Genomic DNA, 22,167 nt, shown 5'->3' on the forward strand with positions numbered 1-22,167 from the left:
TTATCTGCCTCACGCTCCAACAGTATCCCAGAGGAGCACCAACAGGGTGGAGCTGCTAACACACTGACATCCCTTTCGCCCGCCTCCAGTGTCTTTGGCTTGCTCTTTTTGGTACTGTTTTGTACATAAGCCTCTTAGAGATGGTTTTCCCTTGTTCTTACCAGCTGCCTGAAAGGCGTTAAAAGAAGTCTTCTCATTTCAGCTGTGGAGGTGATGCCTGCTATGCTTTCTCCCAGCCTGAACCCAGGTGCTCTGCTCAGTCCCACTGCACCACAGGCTCATGGCAAACCTTTCATGCTGATGGCAAGCATGTTCTGTCACACTGTCCTGTTCTCCCTGTCTGTCACCAAGAATCTACACAGATCAGCACAAAGTTATTAGCAAAACACAAATAAATTACTGCAGCAGAAAAGCTTCTATTAACGTCACAGAAATTGGGCTCTTATTCCCTTCCTTGTCAAAAGTGAGCAGCGAAAATCAAAGAGCAGCCAGATCAAAAGCTCAGGTACAAAGTGAATCGATGGCATCTGTTGCTTGTTTGTGAATGTGGGCTGAGGTGAGGGGTAGAGAGGAGCCCTTGTTTATTTAAAAGAGTGTTTGAAAATAGACTTTCTTTTTTCCTCTGTTGTATTATTATAGTGCTGAAACTTACACTAAGCATGGAGCAGGGTGTGAGCTTGAATCTCATTCAAGGTGAGCCAGAGGTGTTCAGGCAGCTTGGTGGTGACCATCAAAGTTTCAAGAACTGCTCAGGAGACCCTACCAAAATAGAATAGAAGCACAATTGTTTCAACAAGGAAAAAGAAGAGAGAATGAGTATGTTGCACATCTCTCCAGCTGTCCTAGGCAAAAGGCAGCAAATAACCTGTTAGAATAAATCAGCAGTAAAAGGAAGCGATCCAGACAGTGTTAGTTACCCTGTGGATCTATCACACCAGAAGGTATAATAACAAGAAAACAACATTAGCAGCGTGACAGGTTTTTTCTTTTGTTTTTAACTTTAACCATAACACCACCTGACAAGCTATTTGCATTCTGCACTGAAAATCAGGGAAGAAAGGCAGGCAAGAGGGGTGAGGGAAAGATCTGCTACCATGGGACCTTGGCTTTTAAAGTAAAACTTCGAAGAAAGCAGAAACCCAATTTGGAACAATGGAGACCATCAAAGGAAGAGCAGTGTGATGTGAGAAGGAAATGTGGAGGAGCATTTTTTTTCTTTTTTCCCTTGGGGAGGATCTGGATATATTCTTTTGTTTTCTGATCTGTTCTTGTGTTCACAGTCAGAGTAGCTGTGTGAAAGGGGCCAGGACACGGTTACTGCGGAGCAGAGGCGAGGAGGAGGGAAGTGGGAAATGAAGATGAGAGCAGAGGTGATAAGTTCACACCTTTATGTAGGGCAGCTCCGCTCATAGCAGCAGGGGTCTGTATCATTTAGAGGAATAAATGATGGAAGTGTTAGAAATCTCTGGTCCTTCACCTGTCTGCTCTGTGGAAATCAGCAATGGTCGTGGCTGAGCAGACCAGCGAGCTGACATATTATTAATACATTGCACAGAAAAACTAAGTCCAGCTGACTAAAGGAAGATTGTAGCAGTAAGAACCCTAAAGGTAAGATGTGGCTGAATGTAGGTTGGGGATGAATGTGAACAAAGCACCTGCAGTGGAGAAGAGCTGCATGCTTTGCTGGTGGGTTTTGAGGATATTTGCTGAGGAAAGAGGGATGCTGAAGCCAGAGAAGGTGCAATATTGCTCAAGCTCCACTGGAGCAGACGTATGCCACACACACTCTGGCTGCTCCTGCCTCACTTCACCCTGCCGGTGCCAGGACTCAGCTTGCTTGAAGATCCTCTTTCTCTCCAAATTTTTCACTCAGTTTCTGTTTCCTCCAGCCACTGGTACGCATTCTGCATTTCTCAGTCGCCATGTGCCTTGTAGCCCTGACTCCACGTGTAACTCTGCCATGGGTTAGATTTTGTGAAGCCTAGAGAATTCTCACCCCAGTGGAACAAGCTGCTGTGCCAAAACCCTGCATTAGCAGTATGTAAGCATTAAAGGTCCTGATTTTTTTTTCTATTTATTTCCTTGAAGACTTAAGATCCCTCCTCTCCAGCTAAACCTTTTCCTTTTGAACTGTTTCCACTTATAACTGTGTTACAAGAGAAGGAGGGAGAAAAGTTAAGCCTGTGTCTGACACCTGGCTTGGAAATGTTCACGTTGGTTTCTTTTTTTCCGTAGGAGACTTGCCTTTGTTTCTTTCCTCTCATTCTTTGTACCACCCCACTTGTCTCAGGTTAAATGAGACTGCGGCTCTCTGAGTAAGGAGAGTGTTATTATCTCATTCCCTTCCTCCCAGCAATGCTTTGCTTTATGTGTCCTTATGCTTCTTTGCATTGTTCAGCAGATGCTCTAGCCTTTAAAAAAAAATAGAAATGAGAGTAATAGTTACACAATAAGCTACAAGAATTACACTGAGTACAAAGGACTGTCAGAAACTGCTCTGCATGCTGGATTTACACAGCGAGTGCTCATTTGAAGATCTTTTCAGTTAAAGTAACGCATAATATTTGTAATCTTATCTTGAACATCACCACAGCTAGTCTGTTCCCTGTCTCTGGTGTGCAGCCTGCTTTATCTTGGAAGTTCTGGCTTGGTGGGTGTATGGCGTGCTGTCCTTTGGATTATTTCTGTGTGTTTGTTTTTTAAATGTTTGAATGCAGAGTTTTTAGAATGACTTGGCTCATTAGGGTAAAAATGAAATTGGCAGTAACAATGTTTGACAAATTTGGGAGACTTTGAAAGCTCTTCTAACTGGTATTGCAGATTATTTGCAGTTATTCAAAGTGTAGCTGGGTAATGTTTCCACCTATCAGGCACTGCACATACATTAATCTTGGAAATAAGCTCATTTTAAGATATTGTTTCCAATGCAGCCAAGTTCCTGTTTTCTTACAGAAAAGCACGATGAAAGTCCAAAGCATTCCATGAGATATAAATGGACTTGGCATGTAGCTATTTTCTTCTGATCTCCAATCCAAGTTCCTGTTGGATTTGAAAAGAGGTTTGATCACAGATAGTTGTGATGCTGTTTACCTGAATATCTCAAGAACATTTCTATTGCACAGTGATTCAGTTAAAATTCAGGGCGATCTTCTTCCAGCATTTCAGAGAATTTATTTTTAGCAAGTCAGTCCTTGAAGTCAAAACATTCAACTGATAGCTCTTGTAATATAGTATTTGTTGGCATCAGCTTCTGAAAACTGCAGTAGCTGGTGGGTATCTACCACCAGTATTGGTTTCAACATCTGATTTTTCCTCTGCTATGAAAACTATTGTGCACAGCTCAGTATTTGTTCACATGCTTTAACAAATCTGGAGTGTAAATAGGTCAGCTCCTTAAAGCGTGCCTGCAGTTGCTGTGGCTTTGGGTCGGTTGTACAAAAAATGGCCCTTGGTCCCATGCAAAAAAGGTAGGGAGATTTACTGGCTCAAAGAATATACTGAGCACTACTGACTGATGATACAGAATTGAAGAAAATGAAGAGTATTTCTTGTCTAGTAAACAAAAATAGTGTTGAAAGATTGCACCTGATGTTGACACAGGTACGTGGCCATCCAGACATTATCTTGGGTTGTTTGGTCCTGTATTTTTGTCTCCTGTTTCCACAGCTAAATTGGCTGAAGAAAGTTTGCATGTGTCACGTAAACATATGTTTCCTACTGTATTAGTGTAAAATAAAAACTCAAATGTAAGCTTTCCTGTTGGTTTGCAGACAAATGTGGAAGCAGAATATGCATTGTTTTTAAAGGAGGAAGACTGAAAAATGGACAGGAACATTGTATCAGAAGACACAAGCTAACTGTTAATTGCACTTTGTGAATGTGAGAGTTAAAGCACCATATTGTCCCTTTATGCTGTGGAATGCTCAGTAGTTTAAATAGCACATTGTCTTAATTGTCAACAATGCGTATGTGGCACTTGGTTAATTTTTCCTTGGGAAGTATTAGAGTGAACACTTCTTTACGAGCCTTGGTGCTGCCATTGTCGACTCATCCCTTGTTAACTTGCCAATGAAATTGGCTGTACGGATCAGAGGGGCAGCTCCATGGTGCTCCTGGTGCTGCTCCTTCCCAGGCTGCCCAACGTGGTGGTGGCAGCAGCGGCACTGTTAGTGCTGCTCTCAGAGGATGCTCTGCAGTTTGAGGCTCTGTGGTTACGATCAGACCCCAGGGCTCCCATTTCCTACTTGTTTTTCTGTGCTCTGGATGGAGCAGGGCAGGGAGCAGTGGAGACCATGCAAGTGTGGGGTTCTTCATTGGCTCACAAGTGGGTTTTGCAGGATTCATCGCGCTGTTTGCAGGTTATTTGCAGGTGAACACAGATGTTATCACTGATGTGTTTTATTGCTTTTGTCTGCCAGTTCTTTTCTTTGTACCTGTCAGCAAACGCCAGATTGTTTTTATTGTTGTAGTGTTGTGTTTTTTTTAATTCTCCTTACATAGAAGGTTGTGTGGTTCCCAGCCTTGTCTGGCTTCTTCCCTCTATGAACTTCTCACCCTGCCCAGTCTGCTCCCAGCTGTCTGGGCAAAATCTCTGCCTGTCCCAGCAGAGAAAAGGAAACAGGAGCTGCTCATGTAAGGCACTGACAAAAGTGGATATTTTTTCCAACTTTACAGTTAGTAGGAATGCTATATATGCACATATACACACATGTAAGTATGTGTGAATAACCACGTTAGTGAATACTGTGGTGTGGCTTGCAGGTGATTCTTTTTACAGATTTACCAGCAATCATCAGCAGTGTGAGGCTGGAATGTTAAGTGACTTGATTTTCAAATCTCATTTCAAAACTGTCTCAGGCTCTCAGGAACACAACTTCATGGCATTTCCTGTTTTCATATTGTATGGAAGAAAGAGTCCTGAGTCTCTAAGCCACTTGTTTTGTAAGCTTGGCATGAAGATGCTTGTGACTCCGGGTTCTAAAGCTGCACCATGCGTCTAGGTGGAGATAGTAATTAATGATCTGTTTTCAAATGTGCTGGGTTATTAAACCATAGACAATTGATTATCATCTATTTTAAAAGTCACGGTAATTCAATTATAGGTGTTTTTTTATTTTAATCTTTGGAATTCATTAACAATAACCTACAGCATTGCTCGTAGCCATGAAAAATGAGAGTACACCCTGTCCTACTTAAAGCTGTGCTTCAGCAAAGCTACGTTTTCCTCAAGAAATATCCTTCCTCGTAGCTGACTGTGAGTTTCCAAATGCTTAGGAAAAAAAATCTACCTAATTGATAACTAAAATTTAATCATAGTTGGATACTTCCAGTTTGCATTCAAATAAGATATTTCTCTGTCTAAATAAGCTTCCCTTGGTTGATTATTCATATTGTAGTTCAAAATGTTTAAAAATGAAAGACAGAGTTGGATGAAATGTAGACTACTTAATACAGTGTGTATTTAATATAAAAGTCATGCATTATTCATTTTGGCAATTTGAATAACTTTGAATTTAGCATCCCTGTTCTTCATCTTTTCCTTTGATGAACAATTAATTATTAAAATATAATATTGTCAGCATATGGCACAAAAATCCTTGAGAGTGTAAAATGAGCCTCGTTCTCCTGTCACCCTTTGATAAAGGGATACTCTGCATTCTTGCTTTTACAGAGAGTGTTTGTCCAGCATCTCGGATATTTCCATCGTTCTAAATAAAAGGTTATCCAAGTTAAAAATAGCTAAGTTGTTAATTATAACCACTGCGTTACTTCATAAATCTTCCAATAAACAAGAATGCAAGGGTTTCCAATTTTCTCTTTTCAAAATGTGCCTGTACCTCTCCCATCTATTTCATTTATAGTCACTGGCTGTTAGCACAAAAAGGATGTTTGCATGTTCAAATACTTTTGGATTCATAGCACCCACTCTGTGCTCAGCTTCCACAGAGAGAGCTTCTGAAATACAAAACACTTCATTTTGCTGTGAAGCTGCATCTGTGCTGAAGTTTGAAAATCAAATCCTCTGACTGAGTTTGCAATTTTTCAGACCAGTTTTTCCTGTATAAAAATAAACCAATGCGTTTTTAATTGGAAATCAAATTAAATGCGACCTTTTGCTGTGATTATGATTTCTTGATTAGTTCTCTTTGAACTTTGGCCAATCATGTATATTTTACTATTTATTACCTGAGCGCACACTTCTCTGAAGGTGTGCTGTGAAAAGATGTATTATTCTTTGCTTGCTTCCTTTCTGAGGCTGCAGAAGTTGTTGGTATCTGCTCAAATTAGAAGGAAAGAAATGGTTAATGAAGGTATTGCAGTACTCTGTTACAAAGTGGTATACTTTGACTTTCATAGAATTACTCATTTTGGAACTTTGCAAACTAGTTGATAATGTGCAGGAGAATATGATCATAGAATCATAGAATGGCTTGGGTTGGAAGGGATCTCAAAGACCATCCAGTTCCAACCTGGCTGCCCTGTGGGCAGGATTGCTACCCAGTGAATCAGGCACTTGATCAGATCAGCTGCCCAGCAGGTCTGACAAGGTGGAAAGTTGCTGCAACGTGAACTGGCTTTTGTTTGTAAGAATATAGAAAGTGAGGAATAGAGATGTATGGGAGAGCCTCACGTGTCAGTGTGCCCTGAGGCAGTGAACACCTTTGCACAGATTGAGAGGGAGTGAGTCAGCATAAAGTGCGGAGGATAAATGCAAAGGGATGGCAAGGAAATTGTCTTGCCTGCAGCTGTTCCCTCCTTTCATTTATTTATTTACCTTCACATTGTTAAATACCACCAGTTTGCTACTGTTACTGGAAGGAGCTCATCCCTCAGCCTGCTGGACTCCACAAGTTGTTTCTTGGATTAGAAGGGAGAGCATTTTTACCTCTGAAATGTTCTTACGGTGCTGTGCTGACTGCATCCGGCCTTGACTGCAAAGAGTGGGACCCCTGGGGCCCAGCTTTGTCCCAGTAGAGCTGTGGCGTACCTGCACCACCATCAAGCTGAAGAGAAATTCACGGAGTGTTGAAACCGCTGAATACAGTGTTATTTCAGTGCTTGCAGAAAGCATAGAGGTAGCAAGGGCTTTTCACACCTGCGTGCATTCTGAATAGGCGTGTATAGGATTGACTGGCATTCTGGCTGCTCTTTTAATAATCAACATATCAACTCTTACGGGGTGCTCCTGATAGGCTGCTTCTATCTTTCATTACATATATATGATAAAATGTGTTGTTGCCCTTACACTTTCCTAGGCTGCCTATCAATGTGATGTCTGTTTTAAAGACATGTTTTAAATAAAATAAAATAAAAAGTGTAATTTTGCTTGTCGAACTCCCCCACAGAGAAAGAGACCTTCCTGGATCCCTTTGTGCTCAGGGACCTGCTGCCAACATCGCTGGGGAGTTACTACCGCTATACAGGTTCCCTGACCACTCCTCCCTGCAGTGAGATCGTGGAGTGGATCGTTTTCCGGAAGCCCGTTCCCATTTCTTACCATCAGGTATGTTTAATTCATCGGCAACATCTCTTAGAATCATAAGGGTTGGAAGGGACCTCTGAAGATCACGGGGTCCAACCCCCCCCCTCCAGCTGAAAGCAGGTTCTTGATTTGCCCTCTTTAACGTGGTGTTTCCAAACCCCATGTTTTAATGCTGTGAACACAAAAATTTCTGCTGATGTAACGGGAAGTGTTGGTGAATTATTTTTTTAGTAATATTGTTTCTGAGCAAGAGCCATCAGTCTTAAGGAGACAGCATAACGTGAAACCTAGTTTCCTCTCAGTGATTTATTTGGTGTTGTTTTTGTTAAGATTAAATTAAGCTATGGTGTAAATATTTACATGCTGCTCCTTTTTATTCTTTTTAATTGAAACTTTCTTTTCAAAGTAAAGTGAATTATTTCAGTTCTGCTCAGATTTAGTAATTTGAACTAATAACATTAGAAAAGACGTGTTTCCATTAATTCTCCATGCTTAACTGTTTTTCCAACACAGTAAAGCTGCCATTATGTGCTTAGAGAACTGGTACACAAATCCTTAAAATTAGCACATAGCAGCTTTTAATGCAGACAGACCCCGTGTCTGGGATTGGTCTGGAGAAGAGTGCTTCCGATAAAGTAATGGATAAATATAGTCCAGTGTTTACCAGTTAAGTGTATTTTTGATGTTTTAAGATTGTTGTCCTTAGAAAGCCATTCTGCTGAAGTTAGTCTTTCATTCATCTAGCTTAAGCCACTGAAAACAAAGCTTTTCAATACCCTAATTCTGTGAATTATACCTAAGCAAGTGGCTCAGCAAGTGGTCGTGACCGAAAGGTGTTGGGTCTCAGAGATTTCAGAAGGGTGGAAGGTGGTTGCTGTGCCCCCTGCTCCAGGCTTGTCTTCATGTTTCCTAGATCCTATTGCTTCTCCTGTGGACCTTTCCACACTTTTTTAAAGTGCCACATTCAAAACAGGTCTCAGTGCTTCAGCTGGGTACCATGAGACGTGCAGATTCGTGTGTTGAGCTGCCTGTGCCGGCATTACTTTGCCTTTTTCACAGCAGCATGCCACTTTTGATGGTTGACAGGAACCCTTTTGCAAATGCCTTCTCCAGAGCTCTCTCTAGCAGTGCTGCTGAGTGAGCATCGTGTGGTCATGCAGGCAAAGCGTGGGACTTTCTGCACGTGGGCCCAGTTGAATCAGACTCTTTGTCTTTTTCAGGCTGTTTCTCTGATTGTCAGGATCATTTTGAATTCTGTCCTTGCCTGCAGGATACTTGCAATCCCATGTAGCTTTTCACTGCATCAGTAACTTTACTGTTTATTATTGGGCGGCTGCGAGGCCTGACCCGCACTCAGTTTTATGCCCTGTGTACACCCCTGTGTGCAAGTGGGCTGGGTCGTGCACTTTTTTCTTCTTTTTCAGTTTTAACAAATGCAAATAAACTGCTAAATGCTGGCAAGCCCTACGATGGTATAAAGGTGCTTTATCCTGGCATCGTTTCTTTCCTATGTAGTACAATGGTAACAGTGCCAACTCAAGCCTTTACAATTTGGCCTTGCACTGCTTTTTGCATGTGTGTGTGGTTGAAGGGCTGGGTGTTCTGTGTGGAGACAGGCTTTCATTGATACTACAACACATGTGGAATAAATAATAGCATTCTCCCACTTGGCAGCTTTGGGGATGGGTGTATTTTAAGACCCTGCCATTGCCATGATTATTATTTGTTCCTCTAACAGAAACAGTGCAGTATAATCCATTGCCACAGTTTAACCTTCTTTATCACAAACCCCACGAAACAGTCTGTAATCCCAGAGGAGGAAAGTGATATTGTTTAAGCTTTGTTGCTGTTCCAATTAAATCCTTGCTTTTGTGCAAAATACCTTGCTGTAAAAAGGACAGTTCTGAAGTGGTCCATTTGTAGAGGCTTCTCTATTTTATTCTCGGTGCTCCATCATCATCATCTCTCCCGATAATTAGACAACAAAACAGGACAAGCCGTGTCACCCTGCAGATGCATTGTAAAGCTAAGTGCATTCAGTGGCCCAAAGCACAGCATTATCTCTCATAATGCATACCTCAGAGTATCTCATTGTGCTTATAACAGTTTTAGTATTTTTAATTACCACTTTTATATCCAGCCCTTAGAACACTGTGCACATCAGGCTTTAATGGTTTGTAATTACATGACTTGGAATTTTAGATCAGGTTTCTCTGTATCTACAGCACTCTTATAGCGGCTTTTGATTTCTTCTTCTGAACAGGAGCTCTTGTACTCCTTGAAGAGCATGAGTGTAGCTCCTTGACTGTACATCTTTTCTTTTTTTTTTTCCCCTGGCAGCTATAGATCAATTAATGTCTCATTTGCAGCAGATAATATTTTTATAGTAAAAATGAAGTTGAAATGACTTATATATACTTCAACACATAAAAAGGGGAAGGTTAAAAATCATATTTGAACTGGCAGTTGTTAAAATGCAATTATACCTCCCCAAGGTAGCGTGGCAGAAGAAAATATTTTAAAAGTTCTCATTGAAAGTTTAAAAATTCAATTAATGTCATGGAAGCGTAAGCCTTGACTTGACAAGGAGCAGCTGCTATCCAGTTCATGAACTTCTGCAGAGTAACTTAAAGACCTATTAGTTCCCTTCATCAGAACTGGTTCTCGAGCATGGAGTGGAAAACACAAGTAAATGTCTACTGGGTTATGGTCAGTGCCTCCTTAGAAGGTCATAGAGGAGCACAGGGCTTAGCAAGATCATCAGGTTTCCTTCTCAAGACAAAAGTGTAAGATAATCCTTTTACCTCACTTTTTAACCCATCTATCAATGCTTTTTAGTACTTCATACTAGTAATTAGCAAGGAGTTTTCAAGATTTTTTTGACATCTTTCTCTTAAGGATTAGAGAGAAAATTACAGCAGAGAGCTTGGGAATGTGACATTCACCTCAGATGCAGAAGTACAATCCAAATCTCACCATCAGTGCATGCACTGGAGGCTCAAAGCAATACCTGGGTCCCCTGCCTGAGATGGAGCCAGCCACCAGCTGTCGCCTTCCTGCTGGCTGCCCACTCTCCCTGTGCGTTGGCTCCCTGCTTGTTCAGTAAGAGCAATTGTCCTCGGGGAAGCTGCTGCTGATAATGTACAAGGATGTGCTGTTACCTTGGAAGTGCCTGCCCATTATGAGGCTCATTTCCCTTGTATTGTGTGTTGGTGCAGAGCAGCCAACTCAGGATCTGCGCGCTGAGGTCCGTCCCTTCTCCCTCCTGCTGTCCGTGCACTGCTCACTGTGATAACATTCCCATATATTTCTCCATTAGCCAGCCCAGCACACATCCTCGCTCCAGGGAGACTGACTTTTGAAATGAAAAGTGTGAAAATTGACTCCACTTGCCCGTGGGATAAGTTTGCCCATGTGATAAGTTTTACATATTTCAGCCCAGTAACAAGGATCATCCAGCCCAGCAGAACTGGCCAGCTGGACAGGAGCAGCAGAAAGAAGTTTCTGTTTACTGGTTTGAAGGGAAATCAAATATTGACAGCGAGTGCCTCTTGATTCAGTGGAGTATCCTTAGCTGTTCTTTCCTTTTATTATTTTTTATCAGCACCGTCAGCTGAGGCTACAGTGATAATTTTTCCCAGTTAGAAGTTTCAAGACTCTTAGGCTTTATTCTATACTTCAGAACAAAAGCACTTAATGAAAAGGATGTTGTGCTCACAGTGACCTGCCTTTAAACCACGAGTGTAATCCAAGTCCTTTTTAAAGTCTTGGGCCAGATTCTGTACTCTCCAAATCTGTACTATCAATATATGTAATTGATGTTGATGTAAACAATATCAGCAGTGAATCTTTCTCTGCTCTGTCTTGCTCAGCCTTTTCAGCAGACATAACTAATTCTGGTTCTTGACCTGAATGATAACAAGCTATTAGTAAATGCTATACTGACCTTGATAGCTGTGAGAACAGCATTAGCTGAAAATATTTTCATCTTAATTTGCTAGAAATTTTGTTCTAAAGAAATGCTGAGATCCTAAGTAACAGAAAAGTTTCCCAATTACAGTTCTTCCTTCCAGGTTAATACATTTTATTAAAAATAGCTCAAATCTGAATACAGCTGAGAAAACTTACTCCCAGAGGAATACATGCTAACTGTGCCCATTTTGTATTATGTTATAATTTCTCACCCTGTTGCAGGTATCAGAGGGAGCAGTGACTGGTAGGGAGGTCAGGGTGCTCAAAGCTGAGAGTCCTGAGGTTGTTCCACTTGTCACTCAGCTTGGGATTTGGGTGTTCATCCCATAAGGGATAAGGTAACATCACCATCTCCTGGAAAGAGCTCTTGGGATGGAAACGTTTTTGGCACGATAATACAAAACAAAGCAATGCCAACAGTGAGAAGGGCTTGGCAGGGCTGTCACACACTCACACTCCTTCCAGACAACAGGTCTAAGGGGAAATGCGTCCTTGCCCATGACAGACAGCCATGAGTTGCTCAAAGGTCTCCTCTTCTGTTGGGCAGGATAAGTCCTGTGCTGAGATAAGGAGGTTGGCAGTAATTTCAGTGGGCAGCCTGACTTCCCGCAGGGCTTATCAGTCTTGGCATCGACACTTCCTGCCATTTTATTCTCTTATCAGCCATCCAGATTTCAGCACATTGTTTTCTAATTAATGTCCTTTCTCTCCCCCGCCATGATGGTCAGCTGGAAGCTTTCTATTCCATATTCACCACTGAGCAACAAGACCACGTCAAGTCCGTGGAGTACCTGAGGAATAACTTCCGACCACAGCAAAGCCTGAACAACAGGAAGGTGTCTAAGTCTGCTGTGAAGGATGCATGGAGCCAAGATATGATAGACATCTTGGAAAATCCACTGGGCACAGAAGCTTCCAAAGGTAGATTACACTTATAAATTTCGCATTCGACTAATGAGAGATTTTTTTTTTCAACTTTGTCATTAAATTGTGTTGAAGATAGATGTGAGCTGCCAAAGAAATAATGTAGCGTATGCAGTGTTTTCTGCTGGAGTATGTCAGCAAATGAACTAACCCTATGCCTGCCTGCAGTTACCTGTGAAGCTCATTGCCATGAGATACCATGTAGATAAAGCCCCAAATATGCAAGCCCCAAACAGCCAGTGTCCCTGTTCTGCCAACTGTGGGGCCTTACAGACGCCTGACAACAGGAAATGCTAAGGAAAAGACTCACAGGTACAAGGTTAGCCCCATTAGCACTGACTCTTTGGCTGTTTGAGTCGAAAATGGGGTATCCAGATGTGGTTATGATTTTCACTTCTTACAAGAAAAAAGTTCTGAAGAAACACCGTCCTTTTAATCAAAAGTTTATATCAACCTTTAGGTAATGGTGACTAGGGGAAGAAAAAAATCTTTTCCTTATAGACAGATGATTTCATAATATCTTGCTGAAGTGTTTCATGTGCCTTTTTGTAGAGCAGCTGGTGCTTGCTTCTGTCAGACACTGGCTAATGAGCAGGCTGGAGGGGGCAGGAGGGAGGTTGCAGTTGTTGCATTGGCACAGACAGCCTTGGCTAGAGGAACACATAAAAAATTCTGAGAGAAATGTGTGCGGGATAAAATAAGACTAGAAATAAACATCATTTACTGCCTTTATTTGCCTTTATTTTATTGACTGCTGTTATTTATAGGTAGGAGAAATGACATGTAGTTCCCAGTCTTCAGTCCTCAGAAGTGCACGGTGCTTAACCAGTCCCAACTAAAGTTAAAGGACAGGGGGCAGATTGCCAGAAGGAAATAGCTAAGCAGATTTACAAGCTGCCCTTGCGTACCTGGCATTTTCACCTGGCCAGGCCCATAGAGCGTAGTTTTCAGATGTGAATCATGAAAACAGCTGCGTTCAGCAGCCTCACCTTCCCACAAGAGTGCTGAAAGAGTGTATTTCTCAGGGCTCATTATTCCGTGAGCATGCTTATTTTTATATATATAATATACACGTACACAAACCCCATTTACATTAAAGGCAGCCTTGGGATGGAGAATTTACATCAGAAGTGAGAAGGAGATCTTGGAATTGAAGAGACCCTGCTACGCTCTGATGCTCTGGTCTGCAGTTTTCAATCAGTGTTTTAACAGCAACATGTGTCAATATTTATTTCTTCAGTTATATCCTGTGTAATATTACTTACCCAGAACAGTGATGAAAGTTAATAGGTTATGTTATGTTAAAAGCGACAAAACTATCTAGTTATTATTTTGAGTGCAGCCAAGGTACTGCTGATATGCATGGTATAATATTCAAGATTTTATTGTGTTGGCTGTATGCCCAAATATTCGTTTCCTCACTGCAAGGTTTTTAAGATTATAAAAATGTTTTAGGTGGTTTTTACCCCACCTGGTAAATGACTGAAACCCATGATTATGGGCGTTATGAATGCTTAGGTCTGTAGTTAATGGCGTCACCTTGAACTTGGAAGGATTGATTTTGAAGGGGCACTTGAAGTAACTGGAATGATTCTCACTGATTTTGCTCCTTATGGACTCTTACAACTCAGATTCAGCATCTGGCTTAGTTAACATGATGCAAGCCAGCTCATTGGATCAAGGGAGCTGCATAAAGATGGGTCCATCCTCAGATAGTTCGGTGCCTGGGTGCTTAACATCTTACATGCCTGGGGACTGGTTTCCTGAGAAAGTGCTCCTTGGGTCCTCTCCCAGCAATTCCAGGTCCTGTAATCTTTGTACTTGAGCTTACATCATGCTTCTTAGAGACTCAGGTAGGCAGTTACTATCCCCCTTCCTCTGATCTGACAACATTCGGTGTGCCATCTAATGGCAGGGATGATGCTAAAGTCAGTGATTTCTTTTTCCCTTGAGCTTTTGCTATAGGAAGCTAATGACTGGGCAGCCAGTCTTTTTGTACTGGCTCTGTCAACTTGTCACTTTTTGGGCTGTGTGCACACCAAGGGACACTGAAAATAGGTGTATTTTTTTTCATGAATTTAAAAATAAATAGATTCTGCAGTGTTGCTAACACAAAATGAATTGTTGCGTATTCTCCAAAGGTTACAGGGATGAGTTATAGCTGTTCTAGAGATATAACAACGTGGATGTTTCTGGCCCCTTCTCTGACAAAGGTGAACAGTGATGATGTGCCTGGACCACTGCACATTCTGAACTACTGACATATAAATAAAATGAGTTGAAGTCATAATACTTGAGTGAAAGCAAAACCTATTGTTTATTCAGCTAGTAAATACAGTACCTCTTTATACAATGTCATTCATGCAAAAGTACTGGGAAGCTGAATACAGAGTGCTGCTCAGCCAGACAGTCTAGCATACAAATATAAGAGCGTGGGGTTAGCATAACAAATTTATTTTATGCAGAATCTTCTGCACACCTCACAGTTGTGTCTCAATGTTTTCCCCATTGCGTTCAGCAATGTGACCAATGGCTGTCGCGTTACCTCCTGTATACTCTCCTGGGCTTAAGTTTGTATGTTGTAGAAGAGGACAAGGTCATGAAAATGTGTCTTTTACTTCCTGCAAGGTAGTATGGTTTGTGATGGTCTTCAGCTCTGGAGGGGAAGTGTGGATTTGTTTGTCAGTGTGCATTTTTGCAATTTGTTTCTTCTGTCACACACTATTAAGTCTGTGGGCAGTAGAGCTAATCTAGAAAACAGTATAGTGTTTGTTATGTAAGCCTTTCTTAGTTTGGAGGAAAATGTGCCCAGAACAATTTGCATAATGTTCAGAATAATTTTCAGAATTCCCTGGTGAATAGTGAGCTTCAGATCAGTGCAGAGCAGTGAGGCTTTGCAGTTGTCCATTGATAAATGTGGGATCCTGAACACTTTGGCAGCAAATGGGAATGTTTTTTTTTTCCTCGCTATCAAAGCCATCTCAGGTCACAGAACAGGCTCCAGTGAGTTTGGGTCCAGTCTGTTAGCTAAATGTGAATGTTGCATCTTTTCTTTTGTAGTTACTCTCCTTTTCCTCTTATTATTTAATTTTAAAGAGGCGCTAAAGGGAGATGGTACTATTTACAACAACCAGAATATAAGATGGCAAAAATATTGTAGTTAACTTGGAACAGTGTAGAGGACTAATTTTTTGGTTGACGGTGGAAACTCCAGCTTTCCTTTTGTGTTAGTTTTTAGTAGGAAGAGCTTTCTTTGGTTCTGTTATCTCATTCCTTCCTCCTGTTCGCAAAAGGCAATTTAAAGCAGTTCTCGTATGCCTGAGCTAAAAGCCTGCACATAAGATCTCTGCTAAATCAGAGCCTGTGAACTGAACTTAATTCTGAAGTTGACCCTAGAGCTGTTTTAAGAAACCATACAGACTGCCTTGAAATATAATATTTCTGAAATACACCATTCAAGAAATACACAGTACAGCTATATAATAATAACAGCTGGTGGATAGATAATAAACCATCATACCAGAGGACTCACCAGTGTTACACTGTCGTTTAATATAAAGTCTTGCAAATTTTGAGGTTCTCTGTACAGACATACTAAACCACGAGTGTATTTGTAAAATATTCACTAGATACTGTGAATAACAGCCAGTGGCAGTGCTTGAAGTTTTGCAAATAAATATCTCTGTTAAAATTTTCTCCTTTCTTATCAGTTCCATCCTCTGTGGCTCAGAATTGTATCTTTCATGAATTGTGTTCATGGCTTTTCATAGGCAGCCTTCAGACAGTTACTGCTAATTATTTGTCAGATTCATGGTGTACATCGCCCTTGGTGGGCAGAGTTCTTACATAAAAGTCTGTCCTGTTCAAGGACCTGATCCTGCATATTCTTTTGTACTCTCTTACGTTGTCCCATGAAGGAGAGAGATATTAGATATTTACAAAACCTTACCTGCTTCAATTAGATGGAGGTAGGGAAGCTCAGGAGAAAAAGGTGTTTCATTTCCTTGTTTCAGGGTGTACCCCATGTGCAACAATATTTGCCCATTTTATTTTGCTGCTAATTAGGAACATCAAATGTTGGTTCTTCTCTTTATGTTTTTTAAATCTGTAAGAAAAAAACCTTTAACCTTTCTGTCTCATTAAACGTGCTGCAAGCCTCCCAACACTTAAACAAGCATCCCATGTGAGGGGCTCTTGACATCAGAGTTTTCTTTCACAGATGCCTGATTACTTCCCCAAAGGTGTCTGATTACTCTTTGCTGGAGTCTCAAATGATGCTGTTTCCCATCAGTGGGAATTCGCCTTAGAGTACCATCTTTAATTATGATCCTAGGCTAAGTTAAATAATAAGCAGTCATAAATTCACTCTAGTAAAACTTAGCTTGGAATTCTAACAGCTGGGACATTTCTCTAGTAATGTGCAGGTGATCATTTTCCTTAGTGCTCTTTGTAAGCTGTAGTGATACCATTTGGAAGTCATTGTAACCTAATGCCACTAAAACCACCCAGAAGGTACTTGGATTTTCCCTCCCCCATGCTTTGCACTGGAGGCATTGCTCCTGCTATCAGTCTGCAGTCAAAGATACAGCACTGCTTGAGCAAAACAGTTCAGTTCTATGCACTACTTCACAGCTTCTGACATAGGAAAAGAAAGCGAGGCGTCCTGTGAAGGTATTGTGTTTTTGGCATGGCATCACTGTGTTGGGGTGCATCATACAATCATAGGACCATTATGGCTGAAAAAGATCTCTAAGACAACCAAGCCCAACCATGAACCCACCCTCACCATACCCACCGACTGCATCCCTAAGTGCCACATCTCCATGGTTCTTGAACACCTGCAGTGTTCAAGTGTGAGGTGACTCCATCACCTCCGTGGGCAGCTTGTGCCAGTGCATCATCACTCTTTTGGAGAAGAAATTGTTTCTAATATGTAACCTGAACTCTCGTGCAACTTAAGTTTATTACTTCTTGTCCTATTGCTAGATAGAGTGCGTCTCCACTGCAGCATTATCTTAAGTTCTGCTGGAGATTAAGCGCAGTGCAGTGACATCGTCATTCTGAGACAGATAGTTTAGAGCTTTGATGGCAGTATTTCTCATTGAGAACAAGTTATTTGCCTCATTTAGAGCCTTCGTTATTACTCCCAGTAATTTGTTTTTGCTTTCTAAATGCACATGTTTTATGAGAACTTCCTCAAAACAACTTCATGGTCTCTTCATGCCCTCAGGTTCTCTCTAGGAGGACAGAAAGGGGATTAGCAGACAAGTTCTACTCCTACAGAATGTATATACTTTATTCAAACCTAAGTGGCCACAAAATATTGTATAGCATAACTGTAATCTCCTCTCTGAAACAACAGCATTGTAAATGTAAATTCAAAATAACATCCATTATTGACATCTTAAGATGGAGTTGCTAAAGCAAAATGATACTCTTCATTTTCTTTAAATATCTTAGGGGAGGTGCAAATGAGCAAGTACATTTTTAGTTAATTTATGGTATGTTTACCACTTGATTGTTCTTGCACTTTAGAAGAATCAGTCTTACAGGTTGATTTCCTCATAGCTTAACTTCTTCCCCCTTTCCTTGGATGACTGGATTTTTCCTACTTTTTGATTTCATATTGTTATGAAGATTGCTCTTTCCCATTCCATTCCTCTTTTATGAACTGTGTACTTTAATCAGGTCAGTGCCCTACTGCTGTGTGCTGGTGCAGATGAATCTATACATCATTATTAGGATTTCAACTAGCACAGCAGGCTGACTGGGTGCAAAAGGTTGCACTTCAGGGTGGTAACACCACACTGCTAATTGCTTGCACTGCATCCTCCTGCACTTTAGGCTTGCTCAGCTGCCACTACACCTCAGTGCTGTGAGCAAGTATACTTCCTTCCTGTTGTGATAGTCTCTTTTGACATGCACCTTGGGTACCTGCTGTAGTCTCTTTGGGCAGAAATCAGTCTGCTCCTTCTGCATTTCTCATCTGTTCCACCTCAGATTTGCTTTTCTCATCCATGTCTTGATCTGCAGTGCTGGATTCTCATGTACAGTGCTGTCTGGGAGCACGCAGTGCAGAAGTGGGAGAGGACAGGCTGCTGTATCCTAAATAGTCTGTATTAGTCAGGTAGAAGCACTGCACATACACAAAGCACTGCAGGAGAAAAAATAGTCCATTTTGAAAGGAAATCAGGTGCAGAAAGATGTGGTGCATATACTTGATCTCATGCTTGCCTTTGAGTGACTGTTGTGTAGGCTTCTGCTTTCACCCACTGTAACCTTTGTGAGGTTGCCATGTGAGCACTGCGTGGATCTATGCCTGAATGTAGTGGACAGCATGCCAGTAGCTTTATTAATAAGCAGTAAGTAACTGTTTGCGCTTGTTTATATGTTACCTATGAAAGCATAACCAAAAGAGCAAGAGGAATAGAGTGAAAGGTTTGGGTTCATAGCTGCCACTGTACTTAGAATAGCCAAGTACTTGTAAGGGAACTGGATGATTTGTTCCACTTAAACCTGTGGGGAATTCATTTCTGCACTGCGTACCCACTGGTCCAGCTGTATAGCCCATAGAAGGACTGGTTTTAATTTCAGCCTTCATTTTATATTGGCTTGTAGTGTGCCTGTGGATGCCTGTGGAGCATCTTTCTCACTGGAAAAAGCCTGCAAAAGCTACAAAAGGGAAGCCACTTTCCCACACTGATTTTGGGCACCCTTGAGGCAGGTACCAGAATGCTCTCCTGGCCTCATTGGCTCATTCCTCCTATGCCTCCTGGTCCAAGCAGCCCTCACCAGGACATTGGAAAGGGCAGTTTGGCCAATGCAGCAGATATGCATCCTCCTTGCAAGAAATCCCTCTTGTTCCCCATGTGGATTCAGAACATGCCACTGAAAGTGATTCCACATGTTACGTCAAACACACTATATAAGGATGTAGATGTACATTTTAAACACAGGGCACCCTTTGTGTGCGTGTATGTGTGTGTAATATAAACTCAGAGCTTGCAGAGCCGATCTCTGGCAGACATCAGCTTAGCCCAGCATGGCATCTCATGGAGCAAAGCTGCTCAGTGCCTGCTAAGGATGCAAGGATTCAGACCACAGCTGTAGAACGATGTTTGTGAACTATATGAAATATTTGGGCTCAAACACAACCTAGTAAAACATATAATCCATGCCTTTCAGAAAAATAGGATCTGTTGCTGTGGTGCCATGGAAACTCAAATGCTAGAAGGAGCCGTACAGTAATGAGTCAAACGTGCTCCAAATGCTGGTTGTACATTCACTGCAGGAAATGGGCAGGTAGAAGAGGGGCAAAGCCAGCCTGCCCAGTGCCGCTGGGCCAGCAGTGCCCCACATTTAGCTCAGGAGGTTACTTCATGGGGTTCAAAAAACAAGTGTAGGATCTGTCAGTGTCCCTTACACCTTAAGAAACAGCCTTGTTTGAAGCATAGTGAAAGGTAAGAGCAGGGAAGATAAATAGTCTGTCTCCTAGCTACATTCTGCCTGTGGATTGAAGTAGATCAACACAAATATTTGCGTGTACAGCATGCTCCAGAGCCTGCAAATGCCTGCTGGTGAAGTGCAGGCAAAGGTAAAGGAAAAATGCATGTTTCTCTTTAAAGCAATTATCCTTATATATTAATAATGTCATTTATAAGTACTGCAGGAAGTTAACAGCATACACTAAAGCAAAGGAAAGAATTGCACACATTTAGTAAAAGGAGTAGGGCGAGAATGTTGTAAGTATGCCTCATAGCACTTTTCTATGTATTAGAGCATGTGTTGTCTCTGCATATGATCCTCGTAGTCGATTTGTTATCCTCTGGGAGCGCAGCCCTTGCTGAACTCCAAGATTAAATCAGACAGCCAAAAGAATGCTGTTGTTTGTCATGGGTCAGATTCCCTTCTCAGGCATTTCCATCGAGTAGCACCAACACAAGGCAGCTGGAGCTGGCACTGTATCACCACTGGTACCATGATTATGTTGGCATGGCATTAAAACAAGTGTGAATGTGTTTATAGTTTTGAGGGCCTGATAATGAGAAGGAATATATGTGCGCATCTATATATTGTTGAAATCATTTTTCTTCCCTTTGCTGGTGGTGGCATTGCTTTTATCTTGTCTGCAATCAGGTTTCTGCAGGCTGCCAAGCTCGGCACAGTGTTTTGCCAATAGCACAGGCATCGATTACACTGTTTGCAGGCTCCTCTGACATCAGCTGGGAAACTCATGGCTGGGTTAGGTGTCACTGCAGCAGTGGCAGCAAGGGCTCCATCTGTCCTGCAGACCTGGCTCTTCCGCCTCTTTCCCAGTGCTAAGGTTGAGGGGAAATAAGCACCCTCACTGCCTCATCAGCTTGGCTACCCACTTGTTTGCCCTGCCTCTGCCCTCTGTTGACTTTGACAAGACCCTTGTCGCTGTCTTTTAGCTGCCTCTGAGCAGTCCTCAGGCAGTAGCATGCGATGGGCACATCCCCATATGCAGATGTATGTGTATGAATTGCTTCACAAGGTCCGTGCCCATCTCACAACGAGGGATTCAGGACTTCACTGGGACACTGCTTTTCTGCTCCGAAAAATGTCAGAATTCTATCATTCAATGCACATCCCGCGATAGCAAGGAAGAGGAATGGCAAGTTTGTGTTGCTGAGACGTGTAGCAGGAGGGAGAGAGTGGGATTTTCCAAAAGAGGGCATAGCACAGCTAGAAATAACTGTGTTTAAAGTAGTGACATTTTTATGCACAGAAAAGCTAACTTAGAATATTTTTAGAGGATTTTATAAATCCCTCTGAGCTCAGTACCTCTGGATTCATCATGCAAGATACCTGTGTTACAGGGAGAAGATGTACAAGAAATAGCCCCATATATAGCTCCTGTGCTCTCTTGTGCTTTCCCTAAGTAGTTCTTATAACCACAGGTAGCATATGCAAAAAGCATAATGAAACCCAGAAAGCTTGGCTGCTTTTGCATTTCTCTCTGTGAAAGAGAAATATAGGCTGCTTTTGAAAACAAACAAACAAAAAAGGAAAGCTGTCATAATCTCGCTGACATGCCCTTTCTGCAGTCATGGGTGTATCTAAATATCAGTGGTTAATTTTTGCAAAATGATAAGCCTTCTTTTTGTCTTTCAGCTCTGTGAAATGTAGCTGCCAGGAGCTTTTGGATTAAGCTTTATCAGGCTCCAGTTAGGAAAGCCTCGTGGAGGTTACGTGGCCAAATACAACACACAAATCAAATTATGGAAGAAATGAATGTGGAGTTGTTAAATTAATTTTGTTTGTTCCAGCCCACTGGAATGTTTTTAACACGAAGAAAATAATTCTGTGCTGTATGACTGGCCTGGCCAGTGCTTAGGACTGTATTAGCATGCTGCATTTGTCTGCAAGTGGTAAACAGGTTTTCTCTAAGCTTGAGTGAGCTTTTGGGTTTTATTTGTAGAGGACATGCAGCACTCAGGGCATTGCTGCATGATGTACCCCTGCTGCAGCAAACATCCCATCCTGCTGAGCCTCCCAGAGATGTTCCTGTGGCCCCAGAGAGGCTGTTCTGCCTCCTGGGTCTCCAGCAGTCTGCTGGCCCTCAGTCATGGCTTTGGTATCACCCTAGACCTACACAGTGCTAGTTCAAGTGTCTCCACTCTGTGTTCATAGAATCATTAAGATTGGAAAAGACCACTAAGATCATTCGGTCCAACCATCACCCATCCCCACCATGCCCACCAGCCTTGTCCCTCAGTGCCACATCTCCACAGTTCTTGAACATACCCAGGGATGATGACTCCACC

The 22,167-nt window shown here is 41.9% G+C and overlaps 1 protein-coding gene across 1 annotated transcript in view; it reads left to right on the forward strand.

Moving 5' to 3' along the window:
* PTPRG (protein tyrosine phosphatase receptor type G) overlaps nt 1-22,167 on the forward strand; it is a 373,912-nt gene that overhangs the window by 275,284 nt on the left and 76,461 nt on the right. Inside the window, exons 7-8 of the mRNA XM_042880843.1 lie at nt 7,347-7,504; nt 12,184-12,376. Of these exons, the coding sequence (XP_042736777.1) occupies nt 7,347-7,504; nt 12,184-12,376 (351 nt within the window). The remainder of the gene's footprint in view (nt 1-7,346; nt 7,505-12,183; nt 12,377-22,167) is intronic.

Source organism: Lagopus leucura, unplaced genomic scaffold (assembly GCF_019238085.1).
Source record: "Lagopus leucura isolate 7727_CA_CO unplaced genomic scaffold, USGS_WTPT01 Super-Scaffold_100028, whole genome shotgun sequence".
NCBI lineage: Eukaryota > Metazoa > Chordata > Aves > Galliformes > Phasianidae > Lagopus > Lagopus leucura.